At 41.6% G+C, this 25680-nt stretch overlaps 1 protein-coding gene across 9 annotated transcripts in view; it reads right to left on the bottom strand.

Annotated features, from left to right (window-relative positions):
- LOC128706518 (serine protease inhibitor dipetalogastin-like) overlaps positions 1–25680 on the bottom strand; it is a 35146-nt gene that overhangs the window by 4894 nt on the left and 4572 nt on the right. For 7 of the 9 annotated variants that reach the window (XR_011392776.1, XR_011392774.1, XR_011392775.1 and 4 more), the window contains 6 exons: positions 14071–14162; positions 4696–4848; positions 2977–3129; positions 1353–1505; positions 963–1115; positions 278–430 (listed from right to left, as the gene is read on the bottom strand). Coding sequence is in view for 2 of the 9 variants with exons in the window: in XM_070091270.1 (XP_069947371.1) it covers positions 278–430; positions 963–1115; positions 1353–1505; positions 2977–3129; positions 4696–4848; positions 14071–14125 (820 nt within the window). In the remaining 7 variants the exon portion in view is untranslated. Of the gene's footprint in view, positions 1–277; positions 431–962; positions 1116–1352; positions 1506–2976; positions 3130–4695; positions 4849–14070; positions 14204–25680 lie in introns of all 9 variants that reach the window. The other 2 variants (XR_011392782.1, XR_011392781.1) reach the window with 1 other exon arrangement.

Here is a 25680-nt window from a genome sequence, read left to right as displayed (position 1 = left end):
AATTGGTGTAAGTTTAGGTGTGTGGATGAATGGATGTTTGCTTCTTTGCTTCATAAGTTTACTTCATTGTAAAACTGATTCCTCAAAATTTTTAAACTCAGTTAACTGTTTATCTTCCATATCTTGCTCACCCAATTAAATATTCTTTTGTTTCGTAAGGAAGCACAGACACAGAGATACGCTGAAATACAAAAATGTGTAGTTAAATGCTTTAACAACATTCAAAATATATAAAACAGGAAACAAGAACATTACAAAAACGAAAGTAAAAACTCACGACATGAGCCATTATGGGCAATGCTTAGATTTGCGTCAGGGTTCATGCAGGCTGTAATTTCCAGTAAGCAAGAGCTGTCATAGGTCATTCCATCCGTCCCACACACAGAATCAAATTCCAAAGTGCAAGGCTTGTTACACTGATCCTTCGTCTCTGTGAAGTAGCGCATCACTTGCTACAGAGTCATCACCAGATAACTGATTTAACAAGTAAATGAAAATAATGGTAATTTATTCCTGTCTTTTCATACTTAGTATTTTTTAAATGTAAAGATTTATTTACTATACAGTTTTAATAATGAAAGCTTTCATACACGGTTATTAAACGTATATGGTGATATAATTTAAGTAGTGAAAATATTTAAATTACTCAGAGGCTGGCCGAGAACTAAGCATTCAACAAAAAATTTGCCTTTATTCTATTACACAAAGGTATTGGGTATGAATATGGAAGCCATTTTTTCTGTTGTTGTTGTTAGATGAACCTGGAATCAAGGTCACCGAGGAATCGGCACGCTAGTATATGGTCCCCCAACTGTAAATATTTACAAGGCTGTTGTGGTTGTAAATACAGATTCCAAGTATACCCTGAGATACATGAGATAAATTATGGTTGAAATAAAATCATTGCATATTATATTATCAAATTTGGAAATATAAACAGTTACATGAATGTCAACACTTACCACAACTGCCGTTATGTGCAATGCTCAGGTTCAGTTGAGGGTTGTTGCATGCCTCAATACTCAGGAAACAAGAGTTGCTGTAAGTCTTTCCGTCCGTACCACAGACTGGATCGTATTGCAAAGTACAAACGTTGGGACACTGAGTCGTCAATTCTGATAAGTAGATAAATAGCTGGATACAGTTTCATAAATGCGTTGTCCTTCTGTCTCCACAAATGTAGTTGTCAACCTCATCCTTCTCACGGTAAATATTCTGTGTTCATGAGTATTTGTAAATACATTTATATGATATATCAAGAGAAAGAGATTATATAAAATCAGGTAAAAATATAGTTATGTTCATTAATAAAACAAGAAAATATAAACTCTCAAACGAAAGTCGGCACTCACGACATTTGCCTCTGTATGCAATGGTCAGGTTCAGAAGAGGGTTGTTGCAGGCCACAGTTTCCAGAAAACAGGAGTTGCTATACGTCGTTCCGTCCGTCCCACACACGGGATCGTATTGCAAAGTGCATATTTCGGGACACTGAGTTTCCAGGCCTGGGAAAAAAAAGAGCTACTTGTTGCAGAATCAAAGTTATGCAACGTTTCTGCCTGAACAAGTGTCAACATTTCAATCTTTGGTTATTGGTTTGTCGGTTTTGCTGTTAGTTACCATTTTGTCCTAGGCACATGTCGATTAGACACTAGGCCTGTTGTATATACGTGTGTGTGTGTGTGTGTGTGTGTGTGTGTGTGTGTGTGTGTGTGTGTGTGTGTGTGTGTGTGTGTGTGTAACTGAGTCCCTGTGATAGCCAGTGTAACAAAACATTGTCACAAGTTTTCTTATAACCAAGCCATCTTATTATATTAACTGGCATTAATAAATTCAATGAATTTAATATAAAATAATTCTCCATGATGATACAAAGAATTCTTTAAAACTTGTCCAATCTTTGGACGAAGACCTACTTAGACTTGTGGATGGTTCAACTATGACCCCGCCGCCTCCTCCTCCTGCTTCGCCTCACCTGACTACAGTATATAAGCCACGTCTACGGCCCTGTGCTGTACTTTCTACAAGATTGTTGGACTGAACACATCGACTCCAGGCTGAGGGACTGATTACCTCAAACTCCTCCTCTCCTTATACCTTCCTGCTTTGTATAAGACTGATGAAGCCACTGTGTGGCGAAACGTTTCTTCAATAAAGATTCCCATATGTTGCATAAGTGTCTCAAATATTCAGAAATGTTCTTATTAGTTAGGTATAGAAAGTAATGTGTCAAATTCATTAAAAATATGTCGATACTGGATTCCATACAAAATTTTGAGAATAACTCTTCTAATCATCTTGAAACGTTCAGAGACGTCGTATCTTATTTTTAGAAAGAAATTTAGAAATTTAGCCTGTGTAGTAACAAATTTGCCAGTTTGAAAAAACAAAATGGGATATTGGTTTCCGAGAGGAGGAATTATGTTATACAAGGGATACCTCTCTCGGTTTGCACTTGTAACTGAAGAACATAGTCACAAAAAAATGAAAAGAAGTGATTCTAACAAAACTCTAGTAACTCGCTTTCGAGGTCGTGTTCGCCATTCTGGACTCTTATGGTTAATATTCTGCTTGAGTGCGTTTCCTAACAGATACATAAATGCATACATAAATAGGTAAATAAATATAGTAGGAATAGAATGTAGGAGGATGTAGGAATAGAGTGTAGGAGAAAATTCTCAAACAGCATCAGGAAGAACCTTGAGTTTTCCCTGAAGCAAGTTTATTCTTTTCTCTGAGGATGAGGGTCCCTAGGACAGTTCTTGAGGTGGTACCTCCCTATATATATATATATATATATATATATATATATATATATATATATATATATATATATATATATATATATATATATATATATATATATATATATATATATATATATATATATATATATATATAGGTAAAAAATATAAGCAAAATTAAATGTATAAAGTCTTTGGAAACATAAATAAGCAGACGAAATTCAGAACTCACGACATACGCCCTCATAGGCAACTTTCAAGTTCAACTGAGAGTTGTTGCAGGCCTTAGCTCTTAGGACGCAGGCATTACTGTAGGTGTTTCCGTCCGTTCCGCATACGGGCCGGTACTCCCTAGTGCAAGCCTGGGGACACTGAGCCACTGGATCTGGGAAGTAAATTATTACTTGCTAAAGTGTGGGAAGAGAGAAACTGTTGCTGGGAAGTGAGAAATGCTTGTGTGTGTGTGTGTGTGTGTGTGTGTGTGTGTGCTTGCTTAATACTTATCGTGTGGCAAAAGTATAATATTCAAATAGCCTCAAGGAGAAATTCTTGATATTTTTCTTTGAAACTTTTTTTTTTTTTTACATTCCCAGAGCTATGGGTTTCCACACCTACTCTTAGCGGACCCCACCTATTATAAAAATTAGGTTTATATCCTACTTCAAAAATGTATATACAGTAATATATAGGCAATGCTCAGGTTGGAGTGGGGGTTGTTGCACTCCATGATGCCCAGGAATCAGGAATTGCCTTAGATCTTTCCGTCCCTCCCAAACACATAATCATATTGCAAAATGCAAGCATTGGGACATTGAGTCATCGGTTCTAGAAAGTAGAAAGTCACTTTTTACAACTGCAGAGTTGCATAAATTACTACCGTTAGTAACTTCTTATAAAACATGAACCGGTTTGTCCAACAAACATAGATTATATTTAATTTACTTAAAACTTCTCAGAGATTCATGTATTTCATTGGAGTTAATTAATGACAACTAAATTTCTGCTGACATTAAATACTCTGGTTGGGAATAAGTTATGTTATATTACGTAATTAACACAAGGTTGGGCTTTGTGTCTGTGATAGATTTGCTGAAAAATAAAAATGTATATAGTTCTAATTTACATGGATATATTTCCAACTCAATAAAAACAACATTTGCGAAGCCTATAACTGAAAGACTTACTATTTTAAGACCTATTATTAAAAGATTTATTATTTCAAGACCTGTTATTAAAAGATAACTTAATGGTTTTGAATCACAACGTATAATTATTAATTTTCCTCTTGAGTTAATGGAGAACAGAGGAAAAATATTAAAGCGAACAGGTCTAAACGATTTTTTACAAATGCTGCTGCCTTTAAAAAGTTTTTTTTCTAGCTCCTTAAAATAACAGACTAGAACTTGATAAAGTACAACAATAGTCATTAATCACCTGAAACCAGAAATGAAACTACATTTAAACAGAATGCACACTGGTTAAGAAACATTATATTTTCTATAAACGGATATTATTTTCGCTGTGTAAGAGCGGTATCACTAAGAGCTATGTTAAGGCAAGGGCTCTTATTATTATAAATAAATTAATTGCATTCTAGTTTCTGCTGAATGTTAGAAAAAATATAAAAATTAAACAGGAATAAGGACCAGAAAAAAATTAAATAGAAAGCAAGAGCATATATATATATATATATATATATATATATATATATATATATATATATATATATATATATATATATATATATATATATATATATATATATATATATATATATATATATATATATCGGATAATACACAAAGGCAGAAGGTGAAAGGAAATCTTCCCATTTTTCTTTCCCCGCCTTGGAATCGATCCCTGGTCCCTTCGACTGCGAGCCAATAACTTGCACTGAAATGCTGTCACTTATTACTTGAGTGGCAAGACTAAAACCTATGTACATACTTACTACAAGAGCCGTTGTGCAGCTTCCTGAGTAGTTGTCGGGCTCCACAAGAAGCCTTACGGAGCTTACAATGGTTCTCGTACGTTATGTTGTCAGAGCCGCAGATTGGTTGGTAATACTCTGGACAAAAGCGAGGACATCGGGCCTTACTAATTGCTGGGTCAGAGCAGGGAAAGTTATGGTCAGTTTCATGTCTTCACTTTCTTCAGAATGTGATTATATGTCAGAAATTTAACTTTAAATCTACGTACTACAAGAGACCCAGTAAGGCCAGATGTAACCTGGAAACTTCCATTCATGGATATTTTAATCCCTATAATAAAAAAAAATAAAGTAAATCCTCAATCTATATGCACTGAGAGATATCCACTTTACACTTTTCGGTGTATATACCGCTGAGTTTTCAATGTGATTCACATTTTAATGAAATGAAGCTTGATGACTGTCCACTTTAACCAACATGTTATAAGAAATTTTTCACGATGTATTTTCCCACTTCGTTGAAGATACTGTTAAACAAATCTAATAATTAAACCATTTACACACTAAGAACAAAACATTTTAATAATTGTTGGATCATACATGAAAAACTCTCGCCTAACATAATGTCTATTATTTTAATCTTTTCGTTTTAGATAAATAAGATTATATTAACAGGACCCAGTGTCCTAAATTATCACAAACTAGCTATTAAGAAAGGGAATTCAAGTTCACTCTAACAAAATATCGTCTTGTCAGACTTAAACATTCTCTTGCCTCTTTCCTGTTTTCAAATGCACAGTAGTGGACCCCCGGTTAACGAACTTTTTTCATTCCAGTAGTATGTTCAGGTGCCAGTACTGACCGAATTTTTTCCCATAAGGAATATTGTGAAGTAGATTAGTCCATTTCAGACCCCCAAACATACACGTACAAACGCACTTACATAAATACACTTACATAATTGGTCGCATTTGGAGGTGATCGTTAAGCGGGGGTCCACTGTATATGCATATTGGTTTCATTTTTAATATTAGAATTATTGAGCACAAAATTCTTACCCCTCTCGAGTCTAGACAAACCAAACAAAGTAGCAGTTCCAATCATATTAAAATATAACCATAAACATGAGAAGTCAAATTTAAAAATTAGAGATTATGCACAGACTTAAAGATTTTTGAGAATTTTTATTTTAAACATTTAAATCTGGACTCGATGGCAGTTAATCTGCAACTATTTCAGGTGTTTTTAAATAAGTTCAATATATGTATATTCTCATCGTGATTCACTTTAGTAGTGATTTGGAATCAAAGTTTAAGATGTTAAAAAGCAAATTATACTTTTCTAAGAAAAATAAAAAATGAAACTGGTTTTCATCAGGGTAACAATGAACGTTGCTATTTAAGCCAAAATTGCAAGTTTTACCTATTCGCCACGACACACACATACATACATACATTCATATCTATATATATATATATATATATATATATATATATATATATATATATATATATATATATATATATATATATAGATATATATATATATATATATATATATATATATATATCTATATATATATATAGATATATATAGATATATATATATAGGTAGTAGGTTGGTAGACAGCAACCACCCAGGGAAGTACTACCGTCCTGCCAGATGACTGTGAAACAAAAACCTGTAACTGTTTTGCATGATGGTAGGATTGCTGGTTTCTTTTTCTGTCTCATAAACACGCTAAGATAACAGGGATATCTTGCTACTCCTACTTACACTTTGGTCACACTTCACAGACACGCACATGCATATATATATATACATACATCTAGGTTTTTCTCCTTTTTCTAAATAGCTCTTGTTCTTTTTTATTTCTTCTATTGTCCATGGGGAAGTGGAAAAGAATCTTTCCTCCGTAAGCCATGCGTGTCGTATGAGGCGACTAAAATGCCGGGAGCAATGGGCTAGTAACCCCTTCTCCTGTATACAATTACTAAAAAAGAGAAGAAGAAAAACTTTATAAAACCGGGTTGCTTAAATGTGCGTGGATGTAGTGCGGATGACAAGAAACAGATGATTGCTGATGTTATGAATGAAAAGAAGTTGGATGTCCTGGCCCTAAGCGAAACAAAGCTGAAGGGGGTAGGAGAGTTTCAGTGGGGGGAAATAAATGGGATTAAATCTGGAGTATCTGAGAGAGTTAGAGCAAAGGAAGGGGTAGCAGTAATGTTAAATGATCAGTTATGGAAGGAGAAAAGAGAATATGAATGTGTAAATTCAAGAATTATGTGGATTAAAGTAAAGGTTGGATGCGAGAAGTGGGTCATAATAAGCGTGTATGCACCTGGAGAAGAGAGGAATGCAGAGGAGAGAGAGAGATTTTGGGAGATGTTAAGTGAATGTATAGGAGCCTTTGAACCAAGTGAGAGAGTAATTGTGGTAGGGGACTTGAATGCTAAAGTAGGAGAAACTTTTAGAGAGGGTGTGGTAGGTAAGTTTGGGGTGCCAGGTGTAAATGATAATGGGAGCCCTTTGATTGAACTTTGTATAGAAAGGGGTTTAGTTATAGGTAATACATATTTTAAGAAAAAGAGGATAAATAAGTATACACGATATGATGTAGGGCGAAATGACAGTAGTTTGTTGGATTATGTATTGGTAGATAAAAGACTGTTGAGTAGACTTCAGGATGTACATGTTTATAGAGGGGCCACAGATATATCAGATCACTTTCTAGTTGTAGCTACACTGAGAGTAAAAGGTAGATGGGATACAAGGAGAATAGAAGCATCAGGGAAGAGAGAGGTGAAGGTTTATAAACTAAAAGAGGAGGCAGTTAGGGTAAGATATAAACAGCTATTGGAGGATAGATGGGCTAATGAGAGCATAGGCAATGGGGTCGAAGAGGTATGGGGTAGGTTTAAAAATGTAGTGTTAGAGTGTTCAGCAGAAGTTTGTGGTTACAGGAAAGTGGGTGCAGGAGGGAAGAGGAGCGATTGGTGGAATGATGATGTAAAGAGAGTAGTAAGGGAGAAAAAGTTAGCATATGAGAAGTTTTTACAAAGTAGAAGTGATGCAAGGAGGGAAGAGTATATGGAGAAAAAGAGAGAAGTTAAGAGAGTGGTGAAGCAATGTAAAAAGAGAGCAAATGAGAGAGTGGGTGAGATGTTATCAACAAATTTTGTTGAAAATAAGAAAAAGTTTTGGAGTGAGATTAACAAGTTAAGAAAGCCTAGAGAACAAATGGATTTGTCAGTTAAAAATAGGAGAGGAGAGTTATTAAATGGAGAGGTAGAGGTATTGAGAAGATGGAAGGAATATTTTGAGGAATTGTTAAATGTTGATGAAGATAGGGAAGCTGTGATTTCGTGTATAGGGCAAGGAGGAATAACATCTTGTAGGAGTGAGGAAGAGCCAGTTGTGAGTGTGGGGGAAGTTCGTGAGGCAGTAGGTAAAATGAAAGGGGGTAAGGCAGCCGGGATTGATGGGATAAAGATAGAAATGTTAAAAGCAGGTGGGGATATAGTTTTGGAGTGGTTGGTGCAATTATTTAATAAATGTATGGAAGAGGGTAAGGTACCTAGGGATTGGCAGAGAGCATGCATAGTTCCTTTGTATAAAGGCAAAGGGGATAAAAGAGAGTGCAAAAATTATAGGGGGATAAGTCTGTTGAGTGTACCTGGTAAAGTGTATGGTAGAGTTATAATTGAAAGAATTAAGAGTAAGACGGAGAATAGGATAGCAGATGAACAAGGAGGCTTTAGGAAAGGTAGGGGGTGTGTGGACCAGGTGTTTACAGTGAAACATATAAGTGAACAGTATTTAGATAAGGCTAAAGAGGTCTTTGTGGCATTTATGGATTTGGAAAAGGCGTATGACAGGGTGGATAGGGGGGCAATGTGGCAGATGTTGCAAGTGTATGGTGTAGGAGGTAGGTTACTGAAAGCAGTGAAGAGTTTTTACGAGGATAGTGAGGCTCAAGTTAGAGTATGTAGGAAAGAGGGAAATTTTTTCCCAGTAAAAGTAGGCCTTAGACAAGGATGTGTGATGTCACCGTGGTTGTTTAATATATTTATAGATGGGGTTGTAAGAGAAGTAAATGCGAGGGTCTTGGCAAGAGGCGTGGAGTTAAAAGATAAAGAATCACACACAAAGTGGGAGTTGTCACAGCTGCTCTTTGCCGATGACACTGTGCTCTTGGGAGATTCTGAAGAGAAGTTGCAGAGATTGGTGGATGAATTTGGTAGGGTGTGCAAAAGAAGAAAATTAAAGGTGAATACAGGAAAGAGTAAGGTTATGAGGATAACAAAAAGATTAGGTGATGAAAGATTGAATATCAGATTGGAGGGAGAGAGTATGGAGGAGGTGAACGTATTCAGATATTTGGGAGTGGACGTGTCAGCGGATGGGTCTATGAAAGATGAGGTGAATCATAGAATTGATGAGGGAAAAAGAGTGAGTGGTGCACTTAGGAGTCTGTGGAGACAAAGAACTTTGTCCTTGGAGGCAAAGAGGGGAATGTATGAGAGTATAGTTTTACCAACGCTCTTATATGGGTGTGAAGCGTGGGTGATGAATGTTGCAGCGAGGAGAAGGCTGGAGGCAGTGGAGATGTCATGTCTGAGGGCAATGTGTGGTGTGAATATAATGCAGAGAATTCGTAGTTTGGAAGTTAGGAGGAGGTGCGGGATTACCAAAACTGTTGTCCAGAGGGCTGAGGAAGGGTTGTTGAGGTGGTTCGGACATGTAGAGAGAATGGAGCGAAACAGAATGACTTCAAGAGTGTATCAGTCTGTAGTGGAAGGAAGGCGGGGTAGGGGTCGGCCTAGGAAGGGTTGGAGGGAGGGGGTAAAGGAGGTTTTGTGTGCGAGGGGCTTGGACTTCCAGCAGGCATGCGTGAGCGTGTTTGATAGGAGTGAATGGAGACAAATGGTTTTTAATACTTGACGTGCTGTTGGAGTGTGAGCAAAGTAACATTTATGAAGGGATTCAGGGAAACCGGCAGGCCGGACTTGAGTCCTGGAGATGGGAAGTACAGTGCCTGCACTCTGAAGGAGGGGTGTTAATGTTGCAGTTTAAAAACTGTAGTGTAAAGCACCCTTCTGGCAAGACAGTGATGGAGTGAATGATGGTGAAAGTTTTTCTTTTTCGGGCCACCCTGCCTTGGTGGGAATCGGCCGGTGTGATAATAAATAAAATAATATATATTATATATATATATTATATATATATATATTATATATATATATTATATATATATATTATATATATATATATATATTTATATATATTTAATTATTTATTTATATTTATATCTAATAGGCAGACTTGCCGAATAAGAAAGTTCTAAAATTTTCTCTTATACGTTTAAAGATGATATGTATTTTTTTCATTTATGTTAAAGTAAAAATTAATAATTTTGTTCCAAAAGAACCTTAGAAAACTTACCTAACCTTATTATAATAAGCGCAATTTAATTTAGCCAAATCCAACTAAATATATTTTAGATAAGTTTACAATAATTTAATCATACACAAACACAATGAAACATTTTTTTCGTTAGGTTCCGAATGATTTTTGCGAAATTATTGCATACACAAATTATCACTTGCCTTATTCGGCCTATTATTTGTTCGTTATGTTCTGATACATTTTCACCGATTTACGGAAAAAACTTATTTTAATTTTGCTGATTCGGTAAAGAAGTCCTTTGCCAAATAGGTCAAATAGGAAAGTTTGGTTTAAAGGGCACCACGCACATACATACATACATACATACATACACACACAGTGAAGAGGCGGGACAGGAGCAAGGACTCGACCCCTGCAACCTCAACTAGGTGAGTACACACACACACACACACACACACACACACACACACACACACACACACACACACACACACACACACACACACACTCCCACAGCTTCCACCCAACGCCCAGCTATAGAATCCCACAGTATGCTACCAGGTCTCCCACCCTCACAGGCCCCCCAAACCACAGTGTTGGAAAGGAAACTGAAGGGATGGTGCACAAACGCTGATGGAATAACAAATAAGTGGGAGGAGTGGCACGAAAGAGTCAAATAGGCATCACCGGACATCATAGCTCTCACAGAAACCAAGCTAACAGGTATGATAACAGATGCCATCTTTCCAATAGGACACCAAATCCTGAGGAAAGACAGAGGGAACAGGAGGGTGGAGGAGTGGCACTGCTGATCAAAAACCGATGGAATTTTGATGAGCTGGAGAGAGAAGACAGCGGAGAAGCAAGCAATTACATAGCGGGAACACTTCACTCTGGAGGTCCCAAGGTGGTAATTGCAGTGATGTATAACCCACCACAGAACAGCAGGAGGCCAAGGCAAGAGTATGAGGAGAGCAATAGAGCGATGGTTGACACACTGGCTGCAGTGGCCAGAAGAGCTCATGCATGCAGGGCAAAGCTCCTGATCATGGGTGACTTTAACCACAAGGAGAACGATTGGGAGAACTTGGAGCCACATGGGGGCCAAGACACATGGAGAGCTAAGACGATGGAGATGGTACTGGAAAACTTCATGTACCAACACGTAAGGGACACTACAAGAGAGAGAGGAGAGGATGAACCAACAAGACTGGACCTAGTATTCACCTTGAGTAGTGCAGATATTGAGGACATCACATATGAAAGACCCCTTGTGGCCAGCGATCATGTGGTTTTAAGCTTCGAATACACAGTAGAGCTACAAGTGGAGGGGGAAGCAGGAAAACCAGGACGAATGAAGCCAAACTACAAGAAAGGTGACTACACGGGAATGAGGAACTTCCTGAACGGGGTTCAGTGGGACAGAGAACTAGCATAAAAGCTAGTTAATGAGATGATGGAATATGTAGCAACAATGTGCAAGGAGACTGAGGAGAGCTTTGTACCCAAGGGTAACAGGATTAATGAAAAAGCCAGGATGAGCCCATGGTCCACGCAAAGGTACAGGGAGGCAAAAACCAAGTGTGCTAGGGAATGGAAGAAATATAGAAGGCAAAGGACCCAGGAAAATAAGGAGAGCAGTCGTAGAGCCAGAAATGAATATGCACAGATAAGAAGGGAGGCCCAACGGCAATATGAAAACGACATAGCAGCAAAAGCCAAATCTGACCCGAAGCTGTTATATAGCCACATCAGGAGGAAAACAACAGTCAAGGACCAGGTAATCAGGCTAAGGAAGGAAGGAGGAGAGACAACAAGAAATGACCGTGAAGTATGTGAGAAACTCAACAAGAGATTCAAAGAAGTGTTCACAGAGGAGAGAGAAGGGGCTCGAGAAAGACGGAGAGGTGGGGCACACCACCAGGTGCTGGACACAGTACACACAACCGAGGAAGAAGTGAAGAGGCTTCTGAGTGAGCTAGATACCTCAAAGGCAATGGGGCCAGATAACATCTCTCCATGGGTCCTGAGAGAGGGAGCAGAGGCACTATATGTACCCCTAACAACAATATTCAATACATCTATCGAAACAGGGAGATTGCCTGAGGCATGGAAGACAGCAAATGCAGTCCCAATCTTTAAAAAAGGAGACAGGCATGAAGCACTAAACTACAGACCAGTGTCACTGACATGTATAGTATGCAAAGTCATTGAGAAGATTATCAGGAGAAGAGTGGTGGAACACCTAGAAAAGAATGATCTCATCAACAGCAGCCAACATGGTTTCAGGGACGGGAAATCCTGTGCCGCTAACCTACTGGAGTTTTTTGACAAGGTGACAGCAGTAAGACAAGAGAGAGAGGGTTGGGTGGATTGAATTTTCTTGGACTGCAAGAAGGCGTTTGACACAGTTCCACACAGGAGATTAGTGCAAAAACTGGAGGAACAAGCAGGGATAACAGGGAAGGCACTACAATGGATCAGGGAATACTTGTCAGGAAGACAGCAGCGAGTCATGGTACGTGGTGAGGTGTCAGAGTGGGCACCTGTGAGGAGTGGGGTCTCACAGGGGTCAGTCCTAGGACCAGTGCTGTTTCTGGTATTTGTGAACGGCATGACGGAAGGAATAGACTCCGAAGTGTCCCTGTTTGCAGATGACGTGAAGATGATGAGAAGAATTCAATCAGACGAGGACCAGGCAGAACTACAAAGGGATCTGGACAGGCTGCAGACCTGGTCCAGCAATTGGCTCCTGGATTTCAACCCTACCAAGTGCAAATTCATGAACACTGGGGAAGGGCCAAGAAGACCGCAGACAGAGTACAGTCTAGGGGGCCAGAAACTACAAACCTCACTCAAGGAAAAAGATCTTGGGGTGAGTATAACACCAGGCACATCTCCTGAAGCGCACATCAACCAAATAACTGCTGCAGCATATGGGCGCCTAGCAAACCTCAGAACAGCATTCCGACATCTTAATAAGGAATCGTTCAGGACCCTGTACACCGTGTACGTCAGGCCCATATTGGAGAATGCGGCACCAGTTTGGAACCCACACCTAGCCAAGCACGTAAAGATACTAGAGAAAGTGCAAAGGTTTGCAACAAGACTAGTTCCAGAGCTAAGAGGTATGTCCTACGAGGAGAGGTTAAGGGAAATCATCCTGACGACACTGGAGGACAGGAAAGATAAGGGGGACATGATAACGACATACACAAAATACTGAGAGAAATTGACAAAGTGGACAAAGACAGGATGTTCCGGAGATGGGACACAGCAACAAGGGGACACAGTTGGAAGTTGAAGACACGCATGAATCACAGGGATGTAAGGAAGTACTTCTTCAGCCACAGAGTAGTCAGGAAGTGGAATAGTTTTGAAAGCGATGCAGTGGAGGCAGGATCCATGCATAGCTTTAAGCAGAGGTATGATAAAGCTCATGGTTCAGGGAGAGTGACCTAGTAGCGACCAGTGAAGAGGCGGGGCCAGGAGCTTGGACTCGACCCCTGCAACCTCAACTAGGTGAGTACAACTAGGTGAGTACACACACACAGGAGGACAGGACGGTCAGGGTAGACATGATATAAAATACTGCGCGGAATAGACAATGTGGACAAAGACAGGATGTTCCAGAGATGGGACACAGAAACAAGGGGTCACAATTGGAAGTTGAAGACTCAGATGAGTCAAAGGGATGTTAGGAAGTATTTCTTCAGTCATAGAGTTGTCAGGCAGTGCAATAGCCTAGAAAGTGACGTAGTGGAGGCAGGAACCATACATAGTTTTAAGACGAGGTTTGATAAAGCTCATGGAGCAGGGAGAGAGAGGACCCAGTAGCAATCAGTGAAGAGGAGGGGCCAGGAGCTATGAATCGACCCCTGCAACTACAAACAGGTGAGTACACACAGATACATACATGAGACACTTGATGATAACTGTCATGCTTCGAACAGTAACGATGAAAAACAATAAGGCTTAACTTACATGTGGCAGGCACTAGCACCAGCAGTGTCGTCATCCAAGCTAGTGAGGAGCGCATTATCTCAGGTCAGTAGTATACGTCCGCTGAACAGATCCTAACGTTCGGAAAATATCAAATTATTGTACCCGGGTTGCCCTGCAACATGAGACAATTCCGCTTGGGAAGGAAAAGCATTACAGCATTGTACCAGCTGGCAACCTTGCACCATGAGATGATAAGGAACATTTATGCAGAGTTTTGACTATTGACACTCTCCACAGCTACATCGGAGAAGAAAGTGGACCAGTGGAACAGTATCGCTGTTATTGCAGCTACTATTACTGCATCTACTTTTAAGTCTAATTCTGCTGTTAGTATATTAATAGCGAACGTAAAAATTTAAATATATTCCTAGCTAAAGGGGAGGAGGCGTTCACAACTCTTGCCACACTGAAGGCACAAGAATCATCGTTGTAAATTTCCGAAAAGTCTCAGGATTAATAACCAGCATTGAAAAAAAAATACATTTGAACAACAGCACTTCTTTTGAAAATAGTTTGTATTCATATACATTTTGGCGTGATAATAGAACACAATCTGCTCAAGTTAGGAGATACATCATATTTATGAATATTATAGTAATTGTAATTAAGAAATAACACATCTATGAAAAGCAGTTTTTATAATCATTTGACATATTCACCAACCATAGGAGAAATTTGTAGCTTCTGTAAATATAGTGATTGGCCATTTCATTACGTACATTTTTCGCCTAATCGGCCAATCACGTGGCAGCATCGCAATACCAAAAAAGCATACAGACATGGACATGAGGTTAAGTAGTTGTTAAAAATCGTACACCAGAATGGAGAAAATAATGTGATCAAAGTGACTCTGACCGAGGAATGTTTGTTGGTGGCATAAGGTTTGTTTGAGGATCTCAGTGGCTGCTGATCTTATGAGATTTTCACGCACAACAGTCACTAGGGTTTACAGAAAATGGTGTTTTAAACATAAAACATTCAGTGAGTGTAATTCAACATCGACACCATGCCCAGCCCTTCTAGGGTAGGGTAGGTGCCTGAGCCCGTGCTTACAGCTCACAAGACTGTCATTCCCATTAGCCCCCTTGTGCGGGGATGGCAGACCAGAGAGGCATGGGGGCAGTTGGTCCCTAAGATGAGGGGGTACTTGTGCCTCCTCCCATGGGAGACTTAGGTCTCAGACACTCCCTAGAGAGGGAGCCAAAACCGGGCCACCACTTGGAAAAGACCCAGTCCTGGAGAATACCGGCGAATCTTTAATAATAATAATAATAATGAGTGTAGTTCTGTGGACGAAAACGTACTGTTTATGAAAGAGGTCAGAGGAGAATGGACAGACTGGCACAAGCTGACAGGAATGCTACGGTAACTCAAGTAACCATGCGTTTCGACAGTGCAATGCAGAAGAGTATTTCTGAACGCATATCACGTCGACCTTTGAAGTAGATGGGCAACAGCAACAGAAGACCACACCGGATTCCACTCATGTCAGTTAAGAACAGGAAACAGGTTGCAGTGAGCACAGGCTCATTGGACACTTGAAGACAGTCTGTCAAACTGAGATTTCTGTAGAACATACAGTATTATATATATATATATATATACATATATATATATACATATATATATATATACATATATATATATATACATATATATATATATATACATATATATATATATATATATATACATTATTATTTTTTTATTATCACACCGGCCGATTCCCACCAAGGCAGGGTGGCCCGAAAAAGAAAAACTTTCACCATCATTCACTCCATCACTGTCTTGCCAGAAGGGTGCTTTACACTACAGTTTTTAAACTGCAACATTAACACCCCTCCTTCAGAGTGCAGGCACTGTACTTCCCATCTCCAGGACTCAAGTCCGGCCTGCCGGTTTCCCTGAATCCCTTCATAAATGTTACTTTGCTCACACTCCAACAGCACGTCAAGTATTAAAAACCATTTGTCTCCATTCACTCCTATCAAACACGCTCACGCATGCCTGCTGGAAGTCCAAGCCCCTCGCACACAAAACCTCCTTTACCCCCTCCCTCCAACCCTTCCTAGGCCGACCCCTACCCCGCCTTCCTTCCACTACAGACTGATACACTCTTGAAGTCATTCTGTTTCGCTCCATTCTCTCTACATGTCCGAACCACCTCAACAACCCTTCCTCAGCCCTCTGGACAACAGTTTTGGTAATCCCGCACCTCCTCCTAACTTCCAAACTACGAATTCTCTGCATTATTCACACCACACATTGCCCTCAGACATGACATCTCCACTGCCTCCAGCCTTCTCCTCGCTGCAACATTCATCACCCACGCTTCACACCCATATAAGAGCGTTGGTAAAACTATACTCTCATACATTCCCCTCTTTGCCTCCAAGGACAAAGTTCTTTGTCTCCACAGACTCCTAAGTGCACCACTCACTCTTTTTCCCTCATCAATTCTATGATTCACCTCATCTTTCATAGACCCATCCGCTGACACGTCCACTCCCAAATATCTGAATACGTTCACCTCCTCCATACTCTCTCCCTCCAATCTGATATTCAATCTTTCATCACCTAATCTTTTTGTTATCCTCATAACCTTACTCTTTCCTGTATTCACCTTTAATTTTCTTCTTTTGCACACCCTACCAAATTCATCCACCAATCTCTGCAACTTCTCTTCAGAATCTCCCAAGAGCACAGTGTCATCGGCAAAGAGCAGCTGTGACAACTCCCACTTTGTGTGTGATTCTTTATCTTTTAACTCCACGCCTCTTGCCAAGACCCTCGCATTTACTTCTCTTACAACCCCATCTATAAATATATTAAACAACCACGGTGACATCACACATCCTTGTCTAAGGCCTACTTTTACTGGGAAAAAATTTCCCTCTTTCCTACATACTCTAACTTGAGCCTCACTATCCTCGTAAAAACTCTTCACTGCTTTCAGTAACCTACCTCCTACACCATACACTTGCAACATCTGCCACATTGCCCCCCTATCCACCCTGTCATACGCCTTTTCCAAATCCATAAATGCCACAAAGACCTCTTTAGCCTTATCTAAATACTGTTCACTTATATGTTTCACTGTAAACACCTGGTCCACACACCCCCTACCTTTCCTAAAGCCTCCTTGTTCATCTGCTATCCTATTCTCCGTCTTACTCTTAATTCTTTCAATTATAACTCTACCATACACTTTACCAGGTACATATATATATATATATAATTATATATATATATATATATATATATATATATATATATATATATATATATATATATATACATATATATATATATACATATATATATATATATATATTCTCCTATATATATATATATATATATATATATATATATATATATATATATATATATATATATATATATATATATATATATATATATATATATATATATAGGAGAATAGGATAGCAGATGAACAAGGAGGCTTTATGAAAGGTAGGGGGTGTGTGGACCAGGTGTTTACAGTGAATCACATAAGTGAACAGTATTTAAATAAGGCTAAAGAGATCTTTGTGGCATTTATGGATTTGGAAAAGGCGTATGACAGGGTGGATAGGGGGGCAATGTGGCAGATGTTGCAGGTGTATGGTGTAGGAGGTAGATTACTGAAAGCAGTGAAGAGTTTTTACGAGGATAGTGAGGCTCAAGTTAGAGTATGTAGGAAAGAGGTAGATTATTTCCCAGTAAAAGTAGGCCTTAGACAAGGATGTGTGATGTCACCGTGGTTGTTTAATATATTTATAGATGGGATTGTAAGAGAAGTAAATGCGAGGGTCTTGGCAAAAGGCGTGGAGTTAAAAGATAAAGAATCACGCATAAAGTGGGAGTTGTCACAGTTGCTCTTTGCTGATGACACTGCTCTTGGGAGATTCTGAAGAGAAGTTGCAGAGATTGGTGGATGAATTTGGTAGGGTGTGCAAAAGAAGAAAATTAAAAGTGAATACAGGAAAGAGTAAGGTTATGAGGATAACAAAAAGATTAGGTGATGAAAGATTGGATATCAGATTGGAGGGAGAGAGTATGGAGGAGGTGAATGTATTCAGATATTTGGGAGTGGACGTGTCAGTGGATGGGTCTATGAAAGATGAGGTGAATCATAGAACTGATGAGGGGAAAAGGGTGAGTGGTGCACTTAGGAGTCTGTGGAGACAAATAACTTTGTCCTTGGAGGCAAAGAGGGGAATGTATGAGAGTATAGTTTTACCAACGCTCTTATATGGGTGTGTAGCATGGGTGATGAATGTTGCACCGAGGAGAAGGCTGGAGGCAGTGGAGATGTCATGTCTGAGGGCAATGTGAGGTGTGAATATAATGCAGAGAATTCGTAGTTTGGAAGTTAGGAGGAGGTGCGGGATTACCAAAACTGTTGTCCAGAGGGCTGAGGAAGGGTTGTTGAGGTGGTTCGGACATGTAGAGAGAATAGAGCGAAACAGAGTGACTTCAAGAGTGCATCAGTCTGTAGTGGAACTGGAAGGAAGGCGGGGTAGGGGTCGGCCTAGGAAAGGTTGGAGGGAGGGGGTAAAGGAGGTTTTGTGTGCGAGGGGCTTGGATTTCCAGCGGGCATGCGTGAGCGTGTTTGACAGGAGTGAATGGAGACAAATGGTTTTTAATACTTGACGTGCTGTTGGAGTGTGAGCAAAGTAACATTTATGAAGGAGTTCAGGGAAACCGGCAGGCCGGACTTGAGTCCTGGAGATGGGAAGTACAGTGCCTGCACTCTGAAGGAGGGGTGTTAATGTTGCAGTTTAAAAACTGTAGTGTAAAGCACCCTTCTGGCAAGACAGTGATGGAGAGAATGATATTGAAAGTTTTTCTTTTTCGGGCCACCCTGCCTTGGTGGGAATCGGCCAGTGTGATAATAAAATAAAATAATATATATATATATATATATATATATATATATATATATATATATATATATATATATATATATATATATATTTATATATATATATATACTCACCTAGTTGTGGTTTCAGGGGTTGAGTCACAGCTCCTGGCCCCGCCTCTTCACTGTTCGCTACTAGGTCACTCTTTCTGAACCATGAGCTTTATCGTACCTCTGCTTAAAGCTATGTATGGATCCTGCCTCCACTACATCGCTTCCTAAACTATTCCACTTCCTGACTACTCTGTGGCTGAAGAAATACTTCCTAACATCCCTGTGATTCATCTGTGTCTTCAGCTTTCAACTGTGTCCCCGTGTTGCTGTGTCCAATATCTGGAACATCCTGTCTTTGTCCACCTTGTCAATTCCTCTCAGTATTTTGTAAGTCGTTATCATATGCCCCCTATCTCTCCTGTCCTCCAGTGTCGTCAGGTTGGTTTCCCTTAACCTCTCCTCGCAGGACATACCTCTTAGCTCCGGGACTAGTCTTGTTGCAAACCTTTGCACTTTCTCAAGTATCTTTACGTGCTTGGCTAGGTGTGGGTTCCAAACTGGTGCCGCATAATCCAATATGGGCCTAACGCACACGGTGTACAGGGTCCTGAACGGTTCCTTATTAAGATGTCAGAATACTGTTCTGAGGTTTGCTAGGCGCCCATATGCTGCAGCAGTTTTTTGGTTAATGTACGCTTCAGGAGATGTACCTGGTGTTATACTCACCCCGAGATCTTTTTCCTTGAATGAGGTTTGTAGTCTCTGGCCCCCTAGACTATACTCCGTCTGCGGTCTTCTTTGCCCTTCCCCAATCTTCGTGACTTTTCACTTGGTGGGATTGAACTCCAGGAGCCAATTGCTGGACCAGGTCTGCAGCCTGTCCAGATCCCTTTGTAGTTCTGCCTGGTCTTCGATCGAATGAATTCTTCTCATCAACTTCACGTCATCTGCAAACTGGGACACCTCGGAGTTTATTCATTCCGTCATGTCGTTCACAAATACCAGAAACAGCACTGGTCCTAGGACTGACCCCTGTGGGACCCCGCTGGTCACAGGTGCCCACTCTGACACCTCGCCACGTACCATTACTCGCTGCTGTCTTCCTGACAAGTATTCCCTGATCCATTGTAGTGCCTTCCCTGTTATCCCTGCTTGTACCTCCAGTTTTTGCACTGATCTCTTGTGTGGTACTGTTTCAAACGCCTACTTGCAGTCCAAGAAGATGCAATCCACCCACCCCTCTCTCTCTTGTCTTACTGCTGTCACCTTGTCATAGAACTCCAGTAGGTTTGTGACACAGGATTTCCCCTCCCTGAAACCATGTTGGCTGCTGTTGATGAGATCATTCCTTTCTAGGTGTTCCACCACTCTTCTCCTGACAATCTTCTCCATGACTTTGCATACTATACATGTCAGTGACACTGGTCTGTAGTTTAGTGCTTCATGTCTGTCTCCTTTTTTAAGATTGGGACTACATTTTCTGTCTTCCATGCCTCAGGCAATCCCCCTGTTTCGATAGATGTATTGAATATTGTTGTTAGGGGTACATATCGTGCCTCTGCTCCCTCTCTCAGGACCCATGGAGAGATGTTATCCGGCCCCATTGCCTTTGAGGTATCTAGCTCACTCAGAAGCCTCTTCACTTCTTCCTCGGTTGTGTGTACCGTGTCCAGCACCTGGTGGTGTGCCCCACCTCTCCGTCTTTCTGGAGCCCCTTCTGTCTCCTCTGTGAACACTTCTTTGAATCTCTTGTTGAGTTCCTCACATACTTCACGGTCATTTCTTGTTGTCTCTCCTCCTTCCTTCCTGTGTGTGTGTGTACTCACCTATTTGTACTCACCTATTTGTGGTTGCAGGGGTCGAGTCCTAGCTCCTGGCCCCGCCTCTTCACCGGTTGCTACTAGACCCTCTCTCTCCCCGCTCCATGAGCTTTATCAAACCTCGTCTTAAAACTGTGTATGGTTCCTGCCTCCACTACGTCATTTTCTAGGCTATTCCACTGCCTTACAACTCTATGACTGAAGAAATACTTCCTACTATCTCTCTGACTCATTTGTGTCTTCAACTTCCAATTGTGGCCTCTTGTTTCTGTGTCCCCTCCCTGGAACATCCTGTCCCTTGTCCACCTTGTCTATTCCACGCAGTATTTTATATGTCGTTATCATGTCTCCCCTGACCCTCCTGTCCTCCAGTGTCGTCAGGCCGATTTCCCTTAATCTTTCTTCATAGGACATTCCCCTTAGCTCTGGAACTAACCTTGTTGCAAACCTTTGTACTTTCTCTAGTTTCTTGACGTGCTTTATCAAGTGCGGGTTCCAAACAGGTGCTGCATACTCCAGTATGGCCTGACATACACGGTGTACAGTGTCTTGAATGATTCCTTACTAAGGTGTCGGAATGCTGTTCTCAGGTTTGCCAGGCGCCCATATGCTGCAGCAGTTATCTGATTGATGTGTGCTTCCGGAGACATGCTCGGTGTTATACTCACCCCAAGATCTTTCTCCCGAGGAGGTTTGCAGTCTTTGGCCACCTAGCCTATACTCTGTCTGTGGTCTCTGTGCCCTTCCTCTATCTTCATGACTTTGCATTTGGCAGGATTAAATTCGAGAAGCCATTTGCTGACCAGGTGTCCAGTCTGTCCAGGCCCTGAAGTCCTGCCTGGTCCTCATCAGATTTAATTTCTCATTAACTTCACATCATCTGCAACAGGGACACTTGAGTCTAACCCTTCCGTCATGTCGTTCACATATACCAAAATAGCACTGGTCCTGTGACCGACTCCCTGTGGGACTTCGCTCAACACAGGTGCCCACTCGTGATACATCATTACGTACCATGACTCGTTGTTGCCTCGTCAGGTGGCCTCTGATCCATTGCAGTGCCCTCTCTTCCTGTTATATGCGCCTGATGCCTGGCTTCTGCACTACACCCTTGTGAGGAACTGTGTCAAAGGCCTCTTGCAGTCCAAGAAGAGGTAAATCAACCCAATTCTCTTGTCTTACTTCTGTTATTTTATCAGAAAACCCAGAAGGTTTGTGACACAGGATCGTTCTTCCGTGAATCCGTGCTATTGGCATTTATACCCTGTTCTGTTCCAGGTGCTCCACCACTCTCTCCTGATAATCTTCCATAATTTTGCATACTATACACGTCAATGACACAGGCTCATAGTTTAGTGCCTCTCTTTTCTTGTCTCCTTTTTGGAAATGGGAACTACATTTGCTGTCTCTCCATACCTCAGGTAGTTGCCCAGTTTCCAGATGTAAGCAAGATTGTATGGTACGCACAAATATATCTGCTCCTCTCTAAGGACCCATGGAGAGATGTTGTCCGTCCCATTGCCTTTGGAGTGTATCGATGTCCCTTTAGCAGCTCTCTCTTTCACCTCCTCCTCACTGTATGTATGTTTCAGCCCAACACTTGTTGGTGTGTATTCTGTTGGTGTCCCCATCTGGTCTGTCCCCCCAGAGTCCTTCCTGTCTCTACTGTAAATACTTCCTTAAATCTCGTGTTGAGCTCCTCACATACCTCTTTGGATCGTTTCTTTTGTGAGTTCCCCACCTTCTTCCTCAGCCTTATCACCTGGTCCTGACTGTTGTCTTCTTCCTAATGTGGCTATACAGCAGTTTCTGGGTCAGATTTGACTTCTGATGCTATGGCAAGGTCGTTTTTACATACTGTTCTGGGCCTCCTCCTTATCTGCTGCGCATACTGCTCTCTGGCTCTTCACTAACTCTTGTTTTCCTGGGTCCTATGCCTCCTGTACCTTTCCATTCTCTGCATTTTAGCTTTTGCCTCCCTACACCTTCTTCTTCTGCAAACCAAGGACTCGTCTTGTCTTCCTATTATTTCGTTTCCCTTGGGAACAAACTTTCCTCTGCCTCCTTGCACTTTGTTGCCACATATTCCATCATCTCGTTTACTGATTTTCCTACCATTTCTCTGTCCCACTGAACTCCTGCAGGAAGTTTCTCATACCTGTGTAGTCCCCTTTATAGTTTGGCCTGTCCCTTCAGTTCTGTTACCTTCTCCACTTGTAACCTACCATATGTCAAAACTCAGAACCACATGATCGCTATTCCAAGGGCCTCTCGTAAGTGATGTCCTCGATGTCTGAACTGCTCAGGGTGAACACAAGATCCAGTGTTGTTGGCTCATTCTCCCTCTCTCTCTGGTTGTGTCCCTGACATGCTGATGCATGAGGTTGATAAGCACCACATCCATCATCTTTGCTCTCCATGTTTCGGGACCCCCTGCGTGGTTCAAGTTTTCCCTAGTCGATCTCCCTGTGGTTGAAATCGCCCATTACTTCAGTAACTTTGCTCTGCTCGGGAGTGAGCCTTTCTTGCCACTCCCAGCCAGTGTGTCCACCATCACCCTGTTGTTTTCTTCTCTGCATCTCTCTTGGCCTCCTGCAGTTCTGTAGGTTATACATCACTCAATGATTACTTTTATGTTCTCCGGACTGAATTGTACCTACAATGTAGTTCTTTCTCCAATCATGTCCATGCCTTCCATTTCCCTCAACCCCATTGGTGTTTTATGAGCAGTGCAACCCTCCTCCTCTACTCCTTCTATCTTTCCTCAGGATCTGATATCCTGTTAAGATTGTGTCTGTTATTATCTCAGCGTGAGTTTTGTTTCTGTGACTGCTATGATGTCTGGGGATTTTTCACTGATTCTTTTCATTCCACTCTCATGTTTATTCATATTATTCCATCCGCATTTGTGTACTAAACCTTTAGTTTTCTTTTTCTATCATTGTAGTATTATGCAAGTGTCAGGTTGGGGAGGGAGAGCCTTGTGGGGGCCTATGGGGCTGTGGTGTAGGTGGGGGTATGTGTTGATGGGGTGGTCAGAATGCCCATAAGGGACAGCTGTTGGGTGAGGTTTGTGATATGGGGGAAGGTGGCAGAGGAACAGTGAGGTTGGAGTATAGGTTGCTCAGTTTGTGCTGGGAATGTCGCGGGTGGGGTCTTGGTGGGAGATTCAGGGTGCGGTTTGCCTTCCCTCCTGTGTCTGGGTCCTGTCTATTTCATTGCTTCGTTCCTCCTCCCAGTGTCTCTGCACCCTCTCTCTTTCAGTGTAGTCCTTTCTTCTTGTGTTCTGTCGCTGTCGAGGATACTCTCTGCACTCCCTCTTGTCTCTCAGTCTTGCTTTCTCTTGCAGAATCCTGATTCGAACTGGATTCTTCCTGTTACTCTGACAGGTCAGATCCTTCCACCTGCAAACCACCCACCTCTCTGGAAAATTTGTCACCTGGTCATATTGCTCTCCCTATTGTTTTCATGATGCCTTTCAATCATTTTTTTCTCCTCCTGTTTTATTTCTTCAAAGTTGGCCCTTGGCTTCTTTGGAGCCCGTACATTGAAAACTGACTGCCCTTTCTCCTCCCACTGAGTCTCCATCTGCTTCCTCTGGAGGCATTTTATGTTTCCTTCCATTGACATAAATTCTTGCCTTCAGTCCCTGTCATATCTGAAACATCATCTTAGTGGACTGTCTTTCCTGGCCAGCTGTCCCGTGCTACTGCAGTTGGCTGTTAGAACCTCTGCATATAACAACCTTCATTTCTTCTGACCTGTCGCTTGATCTTAGTGTGCTCATCGTCTTTCCTGGCCCCACGTGGGTCTGATAGGTCCTTCGTGCACGCATGTCTCCGCTGTTGCTTACCATCCCCTGTTCCGCGCCCCTGACTCTGAATTTCCATCATTGTCTTCAGACTCCGTCGTTTGATCTCAGTGCTCGTCGTCTTTCCCCTGGCCTCACGGGTCTGATAGGGCCTTCCTGTACGGCATGTCTCCTCGTTTGTTGCTTACCATCCTTGTTCGCGCCTGACTTTGAATTTCCTGATGTCACGTCTGAATTGTCATTTGTCTTCACCTGCTTTGATTTTGGTGCTTTCTAAGCACTGTACTCCTAGCTTCTGCTGCTAAGGCCTGTACTTCTAATCTCCTGCACTCTCAGCTATCCGCCTCCATTTTCTTACCAAGCTCTACTATCTTCCTTCCCACTTTCCTCCCTTTGGGAGCTCTAACCCCAGTCTTTCCTCCCTGGTCTTCTACCAGATCTCTGGTTTTCCGTCCTCTAAGGCCACCCATATTTGCTTTTTTTTTTTTTTTTTTTTTTTTTGGTTAGGGGAGGGAGAGAGAGAGGGAGGGGAGAGAGAGGGAGAGAGAGAGGAGGGGAAGAGGAGAGGGGAGAGAGGAGAGAGAGAGGGAGAGAGAGGGAGAGAGAGGAGAGAGCGAGGAGAGAGAGAGGAGAGGAGAGAGAGAGAGAGAGAGAGGAGAGGGAGAGTGAGGGAGAGAGAGAGGAGGGAGAGGAGGAGAGAGAGAGGAGAGTAAGGAGGGAGAGAGAGAGGAGAGGAGGGAGAGAGAGAGAGGGGAGAGAGAGTGGAGAGAGAGAGGGAGAGAGAGAGAGAGAGAGAGAGGAGAGAGAGAGGGAGAGAGAGGGAGAGAGAGAGGAGAGAAGGAGGAGAGAGAAGGAGAGAGGAGAGGGAGAGAGAGAGAGAGAGGGAGAGGGGAGAGAGAGAGAGAGAGAGGAGAGAGAGAGGAGAGAAGGAGGAGAGAGAGAGGGAGAGAGAGAAGAGAGAGAGAAGAGAGAGGAGAGAGGAGAGGGAGAGAGAGAGAGGAGAGAGAGAGAGGAGAGAGAGAGAGGAGAGAGAGCAG

This window comes from Cherax quadricarinatus, chromosome 3 (assembly GCF_038502225.1).
Source record: "Cherax quadricarinatus isolate ZL_2023a chromosome 3, ASM3850222v1, whole genome shotgun sequence".
Taxonomy (NCBI): domain Eukaryota; kingdom Metazoa; phylum Arthropoda; class Malacostraca; order Decapoda; family Parastacidae; genus Cherax; species Cherax quadricarinatus.
This window is presented reverse-complemented; position numbering and strand designations above follow the sequence as displayed.